General features: G+C 36.0%; 1 protein-coding gene across 1 annotated transcript in view; it reads right to left on the bottom strand.

Annotated features, from left to right (window-relative positions):
- IL1RAPL1 (interleukin 1 receptor accessory protein like 1) overlaps positions 1-18,971 on the bottom strand; it is a gene marked incomplete at its 3' end in the record, with an annotated part of 632,038 nt that overhangs the window by 153,489 nt on the left and 459,578 nt on the right. The window contains exon 5 of the mRNA XM_080342944.1: positions 12,674-12,748. Within this exon, the coding sequence (XP_080199070.1) occupies positions 12,674-12,748 (75 nt within the window). The remainder of the gene's footprint in view (positions 1-12,673; positions 12,749-18,971) is intronic.

Below are 18,971 nucleotides of genomic sequence, written 5' to 3'. Positions count from 1 at the left end.
CCTTTGAATTTTGATGCACTGTATGACTAAAATCAATTCTTAAAAAATATTCATGTTGTTCTCAGTATCACTAATTTATCATGTATAGTTCTGCTGAAAACCAAGAACCATCAAGTAGTATGTTTTTTTTACTCATAAAAATGAGTACAAAGGAGATCAAGCAAGTAAAATTAATAAATAAATGTCTAATTTAAGAGTAGACATAACTAATATACTTTTTTATTTTGTCACAGTAAAATGTGTTCCTTGCTCTCAAGTTTCTGTAACTGGATATCAGACAGCCAATCAAGTAACAGTGTGATTCATGTATAGCTTTAAATAACTTCAAAATAGTGATGGAATTATCTCTTCTGTTTGGCCATGCTATGTCATTAACACATCTTAGTTATGGAGGTATGTTTCAATGAATTTAACAGTCAAAAATACAAACACATTAGAAGATACAGGCTATAAACTTCTATTATATACCGTACCAATGACATTTCCAATTATAAAACTCATGGTGTCCAATTGTTCAATGTAAAATGTTTCTGTAATCTCTATTTGAAATATTTTTGAAAGGCTAGCATTTGCCTGCTATGTATAGGTATCATGAAGGAAGATACTGACATACTCCCACTTCAGGTATGTCAACCTAGATGTCTAAACAAAGAGTCTAAAATCCTTTACAGTGAATGGAATGAGTTGTCAGCATGCCAGACAAGATCCACCTTCATGGGAAGATACAGGAAGCTGCAGAGCAGTTCCACTCTGATTCGATGTGATTTATGTCATACAGGTACCTCTTGATCCATATCAACCCTATGGAGAACCTACTGTGACGAAGTATTGACTTAGAGTGCTGTTTCGTAATCAATTTCTGCCAAAACATCTTTTTGTAGCCTTTGCCCCATTTTTGCCCCTGGCTATGGACTCCCACTCTTACTATGTCCTGGCAATAGGGTTTGTTGCACCCATGTCACCATCAGTTGTACAGATGATGATACCATCTAGCAAAGATCGGTTTTCTTTCCTTTGGGATTACTTTTTCAGTCATCTCACAAATTCTGTGAGCATGAGTGCTGAAGCTGGCTGAAAGAAGACTGATAGGGGCAGGTGTCAGAGCAGCACAGATTTACACTGCATTAAAGCGATCGCAAAACATCACATGGTTAATGGTTATCTTGGCTGACCAGTACAATTGTGTGTCCTCAAGAGGTTTCAATGACTAATTGAAGAATCTATTTGAGTCAGAGGTCTCAAGCTGGACAAAGTGAACACTATTAATAATATGTAAATAGCAGGAACACAAAGGTATTGACAGCAATGGAAGTTAGGCGTCTAAATATTTTTTGTGCATCTGACTGTAAATGTATTTTTGTTTATATATCTTCCTCTTTCACGGTGATAGTGTCACAAGCATTTTAAACAGAAAACAACAACAAAAAAAAGGAGTTCACATGCCCTCAGATTCCATGAAACAGCAGCAAAATTTGCCTACTCCCCAGAATCTCTTCAGCAAAAGCAGATGCTTCTTTCTTGAACTGCTGGTGTACTGACTCAGACTGACCTGGAAGCCAAATTCCAATTTCTCCCTACTTTGTTCTCTTTACCTCAAGGAGTGACTGACATAAGGAACTCCCAAAATAAAACAACTCTGAAAAAGGATGCAGTATTCATAAAACTAAAACAGTCAGGGAATTGTAACAGTTACCAATGTTCTTTGAAAAGTCTTTCAAGTACACTGTTACCCTTTGTATGTGTCCATCCAGTAAATACTACAATATCATTATGATCCTTATTTCAATTTTTGACTTAAACTAGGTAGAATTGTTATTTTTGGTAATGCATTTGCATATGTCTGTGCTATAGTAAGTAAATGGTTCTGAACAACACTCTGGACAAACTAAAGATTGCTCATTCCTCAATAGTAATTCCAAGTAATTGTAGTCTTAGACTTTTCCCTTGTAACTATATCTTTTGCTTGTTTCTTTGTTTGTTTTTTACAAAGAGGAATAATCTCACTGGTTTGAGTATTCATATGATGGGACATATTCATGTTTATAAGCTTTTGAAAATACTTGACCTTTCCAAAGCAGTGGGAAACTAAAAATGGCACTTTGGATACTGTATCAACGATAAAATGCCTGTTTTGACATTCATTACCATTTGACAAAGGAAAAAAAAAAAAAAAATTGTACAATATTGCCTGCTTTATATGCAAGGCATCTTTCTTCATATGGGAATTGAATGTCCATATTAAAATTTGAAAATATCTTCCAAAAAAAGAAAAATCCTCTAATTTTCTAATTATGACTGAAGCAGAATGAATCCTCTGTTTGAAAGAAACTGATGAGAGATTAAAAACACACACAGGATACCCACAGAAAGTGTCTATTAATATTTAAACTGCAACAAATCTGTAGGTATTTTTAGTATCAATCTCTAAAAGTATGATAAAATCAGCACCAAGAAGCTAGTCTTCCTATGACTTTTAATAAGCAGAAATGTACCATACATGCTGATAGAAATCTCATGAAAAATCTGACCCTGAATGAATTATTTAAAAATACAAGCATTTATTACTTGAAATGAATTGCCTAGAAAGAGCTGTGAAAGAAACAAAATGTATGATCCTATAGCCTCACATCTCAAATCTATCCATTACATTAGTACAGAGAGAGGTAATTTTGAAATGCTTGTTGTAATTCTTTCTTGATAACCCTAATGTAGGTTAACTGAAGTATGTGCTTCATTTGGTTTTGTAGTGAATATGAATAGTCACTTGATACATTTTATTTCTTGATAGGTATGATTTTTTTTCTCATATTTCCTTTCCTACAATATTTCCAGTTATTCTAAACTAGTTATCGGAATGAGACCAGTATTTTTGTAATATAACACAAATCTATTTGAAGGATACTTTAAGCAGTTGAAATGATTGATACACTAGAAGGTGATGTCTACTGCAGAGTTGAAGATAGATACCCAAGACAGGCCTTGCAAGTATCTAAATCCTGAGGTGTAGATTTAAATTCTGGTTTTACTGAATGGAGTGCATCCTTTGTCTTTTAATTTCCTAGCTCTGTGGTTCACAAGACTTACCGCTGAGTTCGGTGAAACAAGCATTCAATCCTAGTTTCTTTGTATTTGGATTTATCTCTTGTGTATACTTTCAGATTGGCATTAACACTTGTAGTAGTTTAACCTGAGCTAGAAATACAGCCAGGATAGCCACTCGCTCACCTCATCCCCCACCCTCTCCCAATAGGGGAGAGAATTGAAAGGGAAAGGAAAAACTTGAATTGAGACAAACACAGTTTAATAAAACAACAAAATACTAATACAGAGATAGTAAATATGTACAAAATAGAAATAAAAGATACTCAAGGCAATTCCTCACGAACTCCATCCACAACTGAGCACCTAGTCCCAGCAAGCAGCACCCAGTCCCCAACAGTGAAAAAAAAAGAGGAAAAAAGGCAGAAAAGCCCAAAGGCCTCTGCAAAATGGTAAAAAGCCAAACTAAACGTCTCACACAGACCTTCCCCAGCTGCCCCCTAGAGAGAGAGCAAGAGATAGCAGAAGAGGGCCAACTGGAAGGCCCTGATTTCTTTAATAATTAGCATGACACTAATGGGACAGAATACTCTCATTGACCTGTCTAGATGTCAGTCAAGCTCTGCTTCACTGCCTCACACCTGTGGGCAGAGCATTCAGAGTGTCCTTGGCTCTCAGATCAGAGCTATTAAAAACATTAGCTCTGTGCTGGGGTGTTATCTGCTTGTTCTCAAACTAAATCCAAACAATGAGCGTGCTAGCTATGAAAAAGAAAGGTTTGTAATTGCACAAAGAAAATTAACCCCTTTTCAGTCAAACCAGCACAACTCTAAGCACTGAATAAATTTATTGTTTCAGGGGAAATTTTACTTTCTGTGTGCAACCATTAAAAAAGTATCTAAGTATTCCATTGTCAGAATTCTGCCTTAGGCAAAAGGATAAATAAATTGAAAGAGGATAGATTATGGAAAATACTGTTGTTTTGTCTTTTGCTCATAGCTGTCTAGTGCATTCTGAGAGGGATATAGGGCACAAATTATGATTGACATATAAGTTGTAAAGACATTGCTGGTAATGACAACCAATGGTAGGACAAGGGGTAATGGGTTTAAACTGGAACACAAGAGGTTCCACTTAAATTTGAGAAGAAACCTCTTCACAGTGAGGGTGACAGAACTCTGGAACAGGGTGCCCAGGGGGGTTGTGGAGTCTCCTTCTCTGGAGACATTCAAAACACACCTGGACACCTTCCTGTGTAACCTCATCTAAGTGTTCCTGCTCCGGCAGGGGGAGTGGACTGGATGATCTTTTGAGGTCCCTTCCAATCCCTAACATTCTGTGATTCTGTAATTTGTTGTCAAATATGGAATTTGAAGTAATGACCATATGTATCTTCTTACTCTCAAGCCTAACCCAAATCAAAGCAGTTCACTGACCAATAGTAATTGATCATGCATTCATCACTACCAAAGTTTTATGTGAAGGTTCACAATACATGCCATAAATAAACTATTGTGGTATTATTTTTTTTAATCAGTTATGCTATGTAGCATCAAACTGAATTGCCATGAGTATTTTTTTTCAAGTTCCTCAGGCATTAAATAGAATTTAAAATTAAATAGCTAGTGAATTGGTACACCATTTATAACAAACGTGTGTTGAGTATATCTAGGGATGCTATATCCTTTGTATTAATCTGTAATATGCTATGTAAACAAACAAGTATGCATCTAGATAACAAACAATCTGAACTTTAAGTGTTACACATTTGTTAACAAACATAAAGAAGATCCTGTTCAACTGTTTTAAAATATTCATACTATCGTGATGTTCTAAACTGTAAGAATTTATTTAGCCACTCACCCCCTCATTGTTCCTCCAAAGAACTTTCCATCTTCTGTTTACAAGACAAACTCAAATTCACAATAATTATTGCCATTAAGTATACATGCAGATTTAGATGGATTTTTTCAGAATGAAACCTGTGTACAGCACTAAACCTTAATACAGTCTACACATTCATAGTATGTAAAAGACAAAAACAATGTTCAATGCAGCTTCTTGAAATGCACTCCTAATTTGGACTGCATGAGCATATACTGACTTCACCAATAATGCTGGAAAGCATTTATTCTAAAACTGGAAAATAATTCCTGGGAGTAAGACCATTGCTGATCACAAGAGATAAGTATTTCTAAAGCAGAATGTTCTGAAGGCATTCATTAATTTGAAATCGTTATGAATCATTAATTTAAAATAGTTAGCAATGACAAGTACTTAGGACACAGTATTACATTTTTATTTTGATATTCACTTCTTAACATTTTAATGCTTTCCCATAGTAACATTAAGTGATATTTTATCTTTTGCATGCAAGGAAACACCTGTGTGTCTTTCAACATTAGATACAATGAAGCACCTTCATATAATTTAGAAACACAAAGTATAACTTGAAGCCAAGACTCTGGCAAAAACAATCACAGAATAATGTGACTCCTGATGTTTCAGATTTACACACTTACAGTCTGTTTAGGTGTATAATTTTCCAAGGTGGAAATCACATACATTATATGCTTATTATCTATTCTATGATTCAATGATTCCATTTCTAAATTGCATTTCTTGGTATATGCTATTCCGGATTTATTATGATTTTGGTTTCAATAAGTTATATCCTGCATTAACAAATTGAGATAAATTTTGCACAAATGCATTGTCAAGTTTTATCTATACATGTGCATATATATATGTTATATAAATAGAGAGAGATTAGGTATGCATGTATTTATTCTCAGATGCCCACACAGTTGAAGAAAGAGTGAAAAATAACCATTTAAAGCACATAGATATTTCTAATTATCTTAATTATGACAATTTAGGGTTTGATTAAATTAGGAAAAAGAGTGGAAAGTATATCAGTTGACATGTTGTCACTGAGCTGTAAATGATAACCTTTCCTTAGGGCAGTTCAATGTTTCCGACTCACTTACTGCCTCTTTTTTAGTAAACTATTTTTGCCCTTCATGGACAGCCTCAGCTACAGAATAGTTGAATTAATGCAATCTGGAGGTTGAAAGTCTAGATTAGGGACTGTAGAGTACCAAGGAAACTTTTGGTTGTTGTTTTTTTTTTAAATACCCAGATCTTAGTGATTAAAATCTCCCTTGTTAAAATGTAGTTTTCTTCACTAGATTTTTTTTTTTTTTTCCCCTGAGTCAAGACCTTTGGAAGTCCTCAGTCTACTTATTACTTTGGGAACATACTTCTATGCTAAAGTTCTCTACCTGGAATTGGAAAGCTGAGTTGAAAATGCCAGTAGAATGTGTAAAACAGCATGCATGAGATTTTGGTCAGCTTGTATCTGTTTGGATTAAAAAAAACACATTTCAGACAACTGAGTTTTCATGAACCAGTCTGCAGTCAAATGATTAACTGTGCAAGTGAGTCTTTAAGCAAAGCTTTTTCCATTGAAAGTCCTACTATTTGACTAGTTGAGTACACCAAATTGAAATTTAGCCCATAAATTATGATATGCCATTAATACAAAACATTTTAGAACAGTGAGACTAGGAATTTCTTAATGAAAACTTTCTTTTAAAACAGTTTAAATTGTTAAAAACTAACTTTTTAAAATAAATGGTTCAAACAGAAATAAAAGCACTTATAATTTTTGTTCTTTTTGCATTAAAAATAAACAAAAAACAACAAAACACCTAGTTGTTTCATGAAAAGAAAACCCCAGTCTCAGGCCAGTAAAGAAACAGATCTTATGTGTGAAGTAGATTTGGAATTTATAGTTTTGATTATTCCCATATTATGTTAATCTAATAATTGAATATATCAAAGAATCAAAGTGTCCAATCGAATCATCTAATTGAAAAAAAAGATCAATTTGGTTTAAAGAATGTTTATCAAACAGATAAACTTTAAAATCCCTGTATCATAATGAAAGAGAATCTATTCTTGTTAAAGAGTGAATACAGTATTTAGATGAAATGTGTAGAGATAAAAATTATTCATTTTAGATATTCTTTCATTTTTGTTTTCATCCTGAAAGTGGTACAGATTGCTAGTTATTTCATATCACTTTATATATACAGCTACTGATTAAGCTAGTTAAGGAGGACTTTTACCATTAACAAGGCCAATTTGTGTGGAAGATTTTTATGACAACACAATGATACAAAAGAAGTAGCATTCTCCTCTCTCTGATGATTTACCTCTGGAACCTCTTTGTATTCTTATTTTAGAAATAATACATTAAAAGCAGTTTTAATTACATTATTTCTTGAATATGTATGGGGAAAAAGGAGAAAGAAGCCAGCCCCAATTCACTATGTAATACTCAATTTAATTTTACTCAAAATAATGCCCTAAAAGCAAATAAGAAAAAAAAAAAATATCACTGCATATTTGGTTGCAATAGTAATTTCTTAGTGCTGGATGACATTCAGGAAAACTCATTTCATTCAGTTGACAGAGAAAGTGTTTAGGTGCCTATACAAACTTATCTTTTAGGTCCATTCATATAGTGCTGGAAGATCTTTATTCCTTTTCACTTTTCTCTAACATCAAGCTTAGCTAAAAATAAACCAACAATTGCTTTATTTTTCTAGGTGAATTTTGGCATTTCAAATTACAGCCTTGTGCAGAACAAGGAAAAACGATGAAAAATACAGAGGACACAGGTAAATTAGTTTGTGAGGTGTTTAAAATAAGGTTTTTGTGAGGTTTTGTGTGTGTGTGTGTGGTAGTTGGAGGGGGTTTAGTTGTTTGTTTATTTGTTTTTAATTCAGATCCTTCAGATCCATTACTGCCTGTTGTGGAGACACACCTGACTTCTTTAGTAACATGAAGATGGACCATCAGGATACTAAAATCAGATTTTTTCCAGTGAGACTAAGAGTGGTCTTGCTGTTTCCTTGAGGAAGACAGATATTTGATAGTGCTGATGGGAAAAACAATGTTACCTGAAAGACAGGTGTAACTGAAACAGGTCTGAATTAAAATGTGAGTATTTTTTTAATATTATTATTAGGGTTTTTTATGTTAGCAGGGTTTTGTTCATTGGATTTTGTTAGTGGATTGAGGGTAAGAGGAAGAATGTTGTGAGATGTAGTTCCTTGGGTCATTGTTCATTACCTCTGCCTTGCCTCCCCTTGCCTCCCATTCATTGCCTGTTTTTCTCCCCTTCCTGGCATACGCTGCTGCCAGCCCACAGAGTGGCTCAGAGCCAGGTGAAAAACACTCCTCATCTTCTCATGGCTCCAAGATTCTTGAAGGAAGTATACTTCTGAATCACAGAATCACAGAATGTTAGGGATTGGAAGGGACCTCAAAAGATCATCTAGTCCAATCCCCCTGCTGGAGCAGGAACACCTAGATGAGGTTACACACGAATGTGGCCAGGTGGGTTTTGAATGTCTCCAGAGAAAGAGACTCCACAACCTCCCTGGGCAGCCTGTTCCAGAGTTCTATCACCCTCACTGTGAAGAAGTTTCTTCTCAAATTTAAGTGGAACCTCTTGTGTTCCAGTTTGAACCCATTACCCCTTGTCTTACCATTGGTTATCACCGAGAAGAGCCTGGCTCCATCCTCATGACACTCACCCTTTATATATTTATAAACATTAATGAGGCCACCCCTTAGTGTCCTCTTCTCCAAGCTAAAGAGACCCAGCTCCCTCAGCCTTTCTTCATAAGGGAGATGCTCCACTCCCTTAGTCATCTTTGTTGCCCTGCACTGGACCCTCTCCAGCAGTTCCCTGTCCTTCTTGAACTGAGGGGCCCAGAATTGGACACAATATTCCAGGTGTGGTCTCACCAGGGCAGAGTAGAGGGGAAGGAGGACCTCTCTCGATCTACTAACCACCCCGCTTCTAATACACCCCAGGATGCCATTGGCCTTCCTGGCCACAAGGGCACAGTGCTGGCTCATGGTCATCCTGTTGTCCACCAGGACCCCCAGGTCCCTTTCTCCTACACTGCTCTCTAATAGGTCATTCCCCAGCCTATACTGGAACCTGGGGTTGTTCCTGCCCAGATGCAGGACTCTGGGTGCGGTGGCATGTGTCTGTTGTCTCAGCTCTGTTGGTAGGCAGATTCGACTGGATCACTTGAGCTGAGGGGTTCGAGACTGCAATGCAGCACTGAGGCTGCCGGCCTTGTGTTTGGTGTGAAACCCTGGAGGGGCGGGGCCAGGGGCACCAGTGTGTAACTGACGAGTGTAACTGAATACTGTATTTGACATAATATTTTATCTGGTGTCATTGCTTCCAGAGAAACAGTTTATATTGAGGTCACCACAGCTACCTAAGAACTCTCTTAAACAGAGAAAAGCTTAAAAATCAAAGTATATTTACCTTGCAACAGGATTAAGTTACTGATTAAAAAAATTGAAAGTGAAGTAATAAAAAAAAAAAAAAAAGCAAAACAGGATAAGCTGACAACCATTTTTTTATTTCTTCATTTAGGATTTCTCTACTTCATGCCTTGGCCACCTCATGCTGTCTCTTAAGAAAGGCCTTTGAGAAACGAATTTCTCCTTCAGTTTCTACCCTGTGCTTTTCTGGTGACTATTCAGTATGATAAAAAGATATTTCAGATGAGGTCTGAGGATTCCTGTGACTCTCGAAGGTTGCTCATTGCAATGCAGCCAGGCTTAACACTCTCCCAAACATCAGATGAAAAGCTGGACACCTTTCCCATGTCTGACTCTGGATAGCTTGAGTATTAAGGGAGCCTGTAGGTTCATAGGATTAAGGACTGCAGAATCTCCAGCTTTGGTTTCCTTTGTCTTAGCAAGTCAAACTGCAGTTGCTAACTTATGCCATAACACTCTATCTGTCACCCCTTAGAGAAACCCATTCCTTAATGTGCAGTCACCTTTTGGTCTGTTGCAGTTTTACAGATGTCATGCAACATAGTAATAAAACAGGTCTGTGGTCCCATGATATTAATTTTAACTGCTCGTGTATAGAAGAGACTAATATATCTTAGCAATAAATGTCAGGTATCTCTGTCACTCACCAGTGCTGGTGCCAAATGAATGAGATACACTTGGAGTCTTCCCACCTTGATGTAGACATGGGATGGAGGTACCCTGTTTAAGAACTGAACTCCGGTAGCAACTTCATCTACAAACACACTGGGGTTATTGAGGGCTTCCTCAAAAGTGTGCCAAGTACCACTCCCCAGAGGTCTGCCGGCCGAGGAAAATTTTGAGATGAACCATTGCTATTGACGTTCCAGCACACCATGTGCACCTGCACAAGTACACACATCCCTGTAAATTATGTATGCACTCTCCAGGGTATGGCCTTACATTTGCAACCTGCTTCATTCCCAACTCCATGCAGAGGACTGCAAGGTAAGAAGCACAGAAATGTGAGGGCACAGCAGGGATTGCCCCAGCTCCCCACCACACTGGCTAGTGACCTGTTAACAAAATCCCAGACTGCCTCAAGCTCCTCATGCCTTGCTCTCACTTCTCTGTGACATTCATTCTACTTCTCCCTCTTCCACCAACATATTTATTTTTCAAATAAGGAACAAACACACCATCCCAAAAACACTCTATAGGACTAACATGTTTTCTGGCAGTGTCTAGACCAGTCTGAAACATGTGGTCACCCCAAGCCTCAGGTGGGTAGGAGGCCGCTGGCTCAGGTAAATTTCTACAGTTTGGCTAAGTGAATCTCAGTGTTATTCTGATGTTAAAATATTTTGCAATTTTTGCAGGGTATGAACTGATCCCCTGAAATGAACGCTAGCTTTCCTCAGTGAAAGCAAAACACAGACCTTGCAAACATTATCCAGCAGGACCAAGACATTAAATCTGAAGAGTAACAACATAATTTTTGTGTCAGGGAACTGTAACTTTTTTACACTTGCTCCAATTCTTATAGGTTTTTCACAGGCTTTTAAACAACAAATTAATATATTCTTGTAGCTTGTTGATATACAGCAAAATATTATAGCTTCACATTCATTTACGGTCAGACTTTCTTATCTGTGTGTGAAAGTGTCATTTTCAAATTAACTCTTTCATATTCATCAATAGATATTTAACTTTCTGAAAAGTTTATTTTCCAAATCCAGCACTTCTCAAATTATTTAATCTGTTTCTTAGAACTATGAGAAATCAAAGATATGATTAGTTCTAAAAATCATAGATAAAAACCCTCTAGCTAGCTTTAATAATTACATTCATTGAAATAGTCTCAACCATATAGTATATTTAGCAAGACAACTTCAAAGCCCCAAAAAGTTCTGTCTTTTGGTTTTTTTGCTTCTTTGTTTGTTTGTTTTCATCAAATATATCTCAGTAAGCAACCTCAGTTAGGAAAAAAAAAAGTGTGGAATTACTTTACCCTCTGTTCCCTAGGCTTGTGTTCAAATTAAAAAGTAAAATCACATAGAAAAAAGTTTTCTGAGTTGGTATATCAGAAGCAATACACTCAAAACAACAGAAATTTGCTCTAGAGGGAAATAAGTTACACCTCCCCTTTTCTATATAATTGTTTCTGAAAATACATTTATCAGTATCTCAGGATATTACCTGAATAACATGAATCATTTAAAGTAATATTTTATTAATATCAAAACAAAGACACATTATTCTGGCCACCATTAGCTATAGGCTGGCAAGTACCATAAAATGTTCTCCCAATGACTGTCAGGGTTAATTTGCAAGCCTTCTGCTTTTCCTGGTGTTGTTTTGCAGAATGTACTGAGTTCTGCTTGCTTTATTTCTTTTTTTTTTTTTTTTTTTTTTTTTTGTTTCTTACTATGAGATTTAAACAACCATCAGATTTGTTTCCATTTGTTTCTGTAGGTAACATCCTAGAAGATCTATCAATAGGTTACTGTTCTGACACCAAAGCATAGTTCCAGTGCAACCTACTGAGAACTGTTTGTTTCTTACAAGTTGCCTTCTGTGTTGATCCACAAAGGAGATGGATTGTCATACCTTACAAACTGTCATAACTCACACATGTAGCTTTGGAGCCTTAATTATCTGTATGGCAGTAAGAGACCAAAATGACAATACATACCCACCATCCACTAGGCTACAAAAAGTGAAACAAAATGGTTTCTTCATGCATCAGTTTCTCTCCATTCATCTTTACGTATATATTCATACATTCAGAATAATCTGATGCCAGTATGTTAACTTCTCACTGTTTGCCAGATCGGTTTAGACCAGCACAACATTTATAATTACAGAACATCTCTGCAGTTCTGTAAGTAATCGCCAAAGTAAAGAAGTCCTGCAAGCAGAATTTAAACCACAAAATCCCACTGAATACCTCAGTAAATACATATAGACATATAGAAAATGGGAAGTTTAGAAAGAAAAGCCCATGTATACCTATAAGTATAGACTTTCAGCAAAGGTAAAAACTAGTGTCAGTAATATTCAAGAACTTAGTATTCAGTCATAATTACTACAGATTCATTGTGAACAACAATCTTCTAGATGGTGTATGATACATCTCTGCATAGAAACAAAGTCTGTCTAATGCCTTTTCAATGGAATTTTTATTGCAAACATACCATCACATTACCATCATGCATTAACACTTCTAATATCTTCATACACTTTGAATAGAAATTATTTGTTTGCTACTTACCTAACTGGGTTTCCTGAATTGTTAGCTTACTCTCCAAGGGGTGTAAAAGCTTTGGCGGCTTATCTGTTAGTGGTGCTAGAAAGGAAAGAAATTCACATGTATAGTTTTCTGTTTATTATTGAGTAGAATAAGACTTGATTTTACATTTGGTTTTTCAGGAAAGTTTTAGTTTTTCTTTTGTCTAACTGATGTTCATGCCTTCAGTAGCTGCAAATATTTTTGCTTAGAGATTGAATATAGCACCAAAATATAGAATCTTTCCCATGCTAAGATATTGAAGGTACTTGTGTTAAAAATAGTCATCTCTTTAAACCCTCACAAAAACCACACACTGACATGTTAAAATTTTGTATTTTCATAAATAGTATCCAGCATTTCATAGTGTTATAACATTTAATTATCTTTCTGTCAAATATAGTCATTAATGGAGAAATAATATAAATTCAGTTACTGTAAAACAACTTTGAATATTTTATGAAAAATTTACGTTAAAAGATATTACCATCACTGAAACTGTTGAAAGTGGAGTACTAGAAAAGGATTAAGTTTTCAAAATCCAAGGAATGGATACAGTGAAATAATATCAATATTCCCAATATGGTGAATTCCCTCCTCCCTTTTGATCTAGCCTGAAACAGTATTAGTAGACTTATGAAAGTTGTGGAATGGGAAGAGTTTTGTAGTGGTCAAAAACCTTCTGAAGGTTACTGAAGCATGTTCAAACCATGTAGCTATATAGTGTGGCTATTCCACTAAATTAATCATCTGTATTTTTATTCACAGAAGTGTCATTGGTTATTACTACTCTTGTTGTTGTTAGTAAATGTACTCTTTACTGATATCTAACAGATGAGTGTATGTTAGAAGAAAAAAAAAACAACATTCATTTATTTTTTAATTTATTTTTAAATTGATAGTAAATATTCATGGGAAAGCTCCAACTTTTGCAGTCACCTAGAACATTTTGATATTTTGCTTTTCAACATCAATTCATACTTTAGTCTTTAACACAGATTATGGGCTGTCAAGATTTAAAGTACATTTGACATTTTGATATAACTCTATAATATTTGTTCCCTCCAACTTGTCAAAATCACTCTTCCCTTTCATACTGACACAAGCACATCCACATGTGTATGGGTTTAATCTACTAAACACACTCATCTGCTGTCAGCTGAATTGCAGGAGAGGTTTAGTTACATTCTCTTTACTATGTTTCCTCTGCTCTTTCATTAAATTATCAATGCCCTTTAAAATCTACAGTATTAATTTCAACTTTGCAGCAATTACAGAATGGATCCATTATCAACTCCTACACTTCTGCTTTACAGAGTTTTTCCTTTACTTGACCAGAGCATAAACCCACCCAATTGGTGTCTGAGACATTGACCCATCAAATTTAGGACTGAATTGCAGTATCTCTTCCAGGATGGGAAAAGAACTTGGTTTTGTCCACAAACCCTCTTTCAGTTTATTTCTCCAACAGCAGCTTCTAGTCTCTATAGGAAATCATTCTATACTACAGACTTTGGAGAGAGCCACAACTGTGAGAGATTGTTCAGCAACATCTCTGGGTTGTTACTTTTCTTTCATTACTTTGAATGCTTTTTAGTTCTCTTTGTCTCTCTATCTCTTTTTTTTTTTTTTTTTTTTTTTTTTTTTTTTTTTTCCCCCCCTGCAGGCTATAGTGGGTGGAAAGGAAAAGTATTTGAAATATATTCTTTCTTAAACTGCAAAATTAGTCATTCTCATTTCTTAACTTCTCTGAAAAGGCTCATAATTTGTCAGCACATTACCATTTTTTAAACATCATCCACTATGAATTTAAAATTAGTTTTGCAGTTCTGTCATTCTCAAATCAATTACCATTCATCAGCTAATGTCTTCTGAGTCACTGTTGCTCTAAATCTGTTTTGAAACTCTTTGAGCAAACAAAGTTCTCTCATTGTAAGTAAAGATATAGTAACTGGTGGAGTTAATCAGAATGTAACAAATAAGTAGATTAGAAAACAGTATTTTCCTCAGTTTAAGCAAATATTGACATTACTTCTGCGGTCCCGTACTTCAGGTCTCTAGGAGGCTTCCTACTTTTAAATGAACAAGTAAAGGATGTTAATATATGCAGATAAATGATCCTTCAATGAAGGATGAAGTTATTAAAACAATTGTTCCAAATTTAAGTTTCCCATCACTTGTGAGATTCAATAGATAATTTATCAGAGAAAACATAAAATAATGAATTAGACACATAACTGATGTATCAGAACCACAGGAGCAAGTAGTCTTGAAAGACCCTCTGGAGGTCAAGTGGTTCAACCTGCTTTTCAAAGCAGGTCCAGTAGAGCAGGTTGTCAGGACCTCATCCAGTTATGTCTTAAACATGTCTGTGGATGGAGATTTCACCACTTCAGGTGTTCCAGACCCCAGCCACCTTGGGGCCCTGCACTAGACTCAATCCAGTACATCCACGCCGTTTTGTACACAGGGGTGTTCAAAATTTGGCAGAGTTCCAGATGTTCCCTCACAGATATTAAACAAATGTGACGATTAAACAGATGTTCCTCCTGGACCTGCTAGCCAAATTATTGCCAAGAGCTGTGCAGTAGGCCTTGGCCAACTCATGCTCAATTTACTGTCCACCTGGGCTGCCAGGACCTTTCCTGCAAAGCTTTTTTCCTGCTCCGTCAGTCCTCACTTCCACACTGTTGCACAGAGTTATTCCGTTCCTAGAGCAAGACGTTGCATTTGTCTTTTTTGGTCTCCATGACTTTCCCTAACTTTCCAAGGTTTCTCTAAAGAGGAGCCCTGCCCTCAGTTTGTTACCCATTCCTCCTGTTACAATTTTCAGATGGACATATTGAGGCACAGTTATCTAATAAACTGAACAGCAAAACCAGAATTTAATCCTTTCTTCCTAAACTCTTAGTAAACAGCAAAAATAAAATGAGAAATACAAAACTTAACTACGCTTGGTCTCTTAAACAAGTTAAATATTTTTTCTTTTCTATGAATAGATGTAGAAGGCAATAATTTTCATGTCCTACAAAAATATCCATGATTTCAAAGTCTTTCCTGGTCTGTATTGCACACAAAGAACCAGAATTATTTTCAATGCATTTAAAAAAATTAAGAGACTGTCTTCTTCCCACCAGGTAGTAGTTATTGACATGGTTGTAATACAGAGGAACAGAGTATTTAGATTCTTATTCTTGCATGAGGAAATTCTCAAGCCTCCTTGCAAGAATCCTAATTGCTGCATATTCTTATCTACTGATGCATGGATGCACTTCTACCTCCCTCTCTCTCCTCTGTCGCGGTTGAGACAGACAAACGACATGGACCAGGTTCTTACAAGATGAAAGTAATAGAGTGCCATTTATTGCTACAAGTGCATTTTTATACAATTCTACCAGTTCATGTGTCTTTTCACTATTGGTTACAAGTTACACCACTAACATCTCATTGGTTAATTTTTCTATCATCCATGTTATTCTTCTATCCCCTTCTCTCTCATGGGTACATCTCTCCTCTCTCCGGATACTCCTTTACTCCCATCCTTCTCAAGGGTAAATCTTAATATCTCAAGGCTGATCTCTACTCTCATATTTTCTGTCAAGGATTCCACAGACCTGCTGCAGTTTCCCACGCTCCTCCCCCTCTTCTTTCTTTCTCTTTCTCTCTCCCTCTTTCCCTATTGCTGTCTATCTTTTTATTTTATTTCCTACTTAAGAGTCAAGAGCCTTATCCCAGACAAAGTTAACCAAAACAGGTATATTATCTCAAAAGAACTGGTTTTGATGGATCATATTCTTTCAAAGAAAAGCTGTTGGATTATAAATCAAGTTTACAGCTCATCTTATGTTCGATTTCTGAATCACAACTAATGAATGGTTTGAAAACAAACATGTTGTCAAACTTGATTGTCATTAGAAAAACCTAAAGAAAAAAAAAAACCACAACATAAAACAAAAAAAAACAACAAACCAAACCAAATCAAACCAAAACAACAACAAAAAAAACCACACCAACAAAACATAAGTGAAGTAATCAATTCTGAAGCTGTATTTTACTTCACGTTTAACTTCAGAGATACAATTCAACTGCAGATATATTTGTCCTGCTCAAAGAAAAGGTACCTAACTTCACATGCCATGTCTACCAGATTGGATGTAAACTTAAAACATATTGATCAATTTGTTTTGCAGTGTTGAAGCTGGGAGACACTACCATCAGTTGCCCAAATGGAAACTAGTCAGAAGATAATATTTTTATATCAGCCACCTACTTCCACACGCCTCTTTCGAAGCTGCCACTTCAGCTTAGATGTTCATGGTCACCATACATACATTTGCTCTACGCAAAATTCTGTTATATGAAGAGAACAGCCACCTGTTAGAATTTAACACTGTTAATAAAGAAAAGCTTAATCCAAATTGTCCATCAAAATAGCATTAATTTGGACATGACAAAATGAAACTGCCTCAAAACCCCCATCCTTATAATAGAAATATAATAATTCCAAGGTTTTATGTTCATGTCTGTTTTACAAAGTGCTCTCAGATTCTTCCTTTCAAATTGTAATGATTACAAATAGACTTAGTGTCTTAGAGGCAGGCAGGGCTGTGTGGAGTTGTCTGCAACTCAGAAAGGCAGTTTATTGGGTGGACGCTTCCTTCAAGGACAAAAATTCATAGGAATGGCTGCCTTACCTGGCCAGTCTGAATTTTCTATATTTTAGAACATTTATTGTTCAACTTTTTTATTGAAGTAAAACTTACTTTCTGAGGATAAAACCCTTCTGATCTTTCTGAGATCTGAGATAATACAATGAGATTACATCTCTTATGTTTATGAACTTAGACCACTTATAGAAAAAATGACTGACATGTCCCTGAAAGATATTGCAACTATAGCACAGGATTAAAATGGGGAAAGAATTCATCACTCTGTTAAGGCAAAATATTCCTGCACTTTGAAATCAAAGGGAACCAGAGAGACAGAGTTCTTTTCTTGAAGCCCACACTGCTTCTCTGAATTCACCCTGCAGTTCAGAAAGATCCTCCATCTCTTAGCTCACCTGTAGAAACTAAGAGAACTCCCCATTATAATTTACTTTCCTGATGATTTTCTGAGCCTAGGTTTCTTTTTTCCTCTCTTCATTCTACTATTTTCAGCACAGGAAAATGACCTCGGGGACAAGGCACCTCTGACAGAGAAGGGATATTAGGTCTGATTGACTATAAAGCTGAACCTTCAGGCACTTCTGAGCATAGTGCCTGGCACCGCTGCCTGCTCCTCGTGTCCTCAGAGTTGGCCAGTGCCTGGCTATGAAGCGTGTGTGGTGTTCTTACCCCTCCAACTACTACATCTCAACATTCAACCAAACATAGTCAAGCATGATAATGCTATAGCAATGGCAGTGGAGAAGATTTAAAATGAGATTATCACAATAGATTTGGGATTTTTGTATTGCCCACTTGATGAGAGGGCTCTTGAAATAAAGCATAGTCATTGGAAAGCCATCATTCATGAAAAACTGCGGTAGACGGCAATATTTAGGAATCACAGGTAATTCTAAGAACAGGAAGAAAAACTATAGCATTTCAGTTGATAACAGCAGTACCTTGGAAAACATTGGTGCATGCTTTTGTGGTTGGTTTATATATATTTTTTATTTATTTATTTATTTATTTATTTACTTTTGCAATAAAATTAATTATGTGAAGCCTGAACTTGCAGTCTTGAAACATTAATATACACAGTCACTGTCCAAATGAATATTAATATTGAGGTTCTTCAAAGCAATTGTGAGTGGAGTAAAACTTAATTAATGCAATGCAAGGATTTTGGCTTTTTTCCTTGATTTCCCCTAACACAGGTGTAGCCCAATGTACTCAGATATATCACTAGAGAAATCATTGCCTTTAAAAAATAAATACATGGCAAAGTCTTTCAGAAAAAGGAAATTCTTTATACCTGCTTGAGTCTCCTAACAACCTTAAATCTCATTTCTCAGTAACAATCAGATTAATTTTCATTCACAAGGGCATCATTTAAAATCACATATGCCATGAATTGCACAGAGCATTGTAAGAACATTCTGCCTCACTGTATGAACAAGCCTAGTTATATCCTGAATCAAGTAGTTCAAACTGAGGGCAGATACATATGAAGATACTGAAGATATGTGTGTGAAGCCATAGTCATATGACTGCAAATTAGCTGCCTAAAGTGGCTTAGTTATCACTATGACTGATTGAAGATCTTGTGAAATGTTTCCATAAATCTTGCACTGAGG

The sequence above is a fragment of the Nesoenas mayeri genome (assembly GCF_963082525.1).
Source record: "Nesoenas mayeri genome assembly, chromosome: 1".
NCBI lineage: Eukaryota > Metazoa > Chordata > Aves > Columbiformes > Columbidae > Nesoenas > Nesoenas mayeri.
Note: the sequence above shows the minus strand (reverse complement) of the source record. Positions and strands in the feature narration are given on the sequence as shown.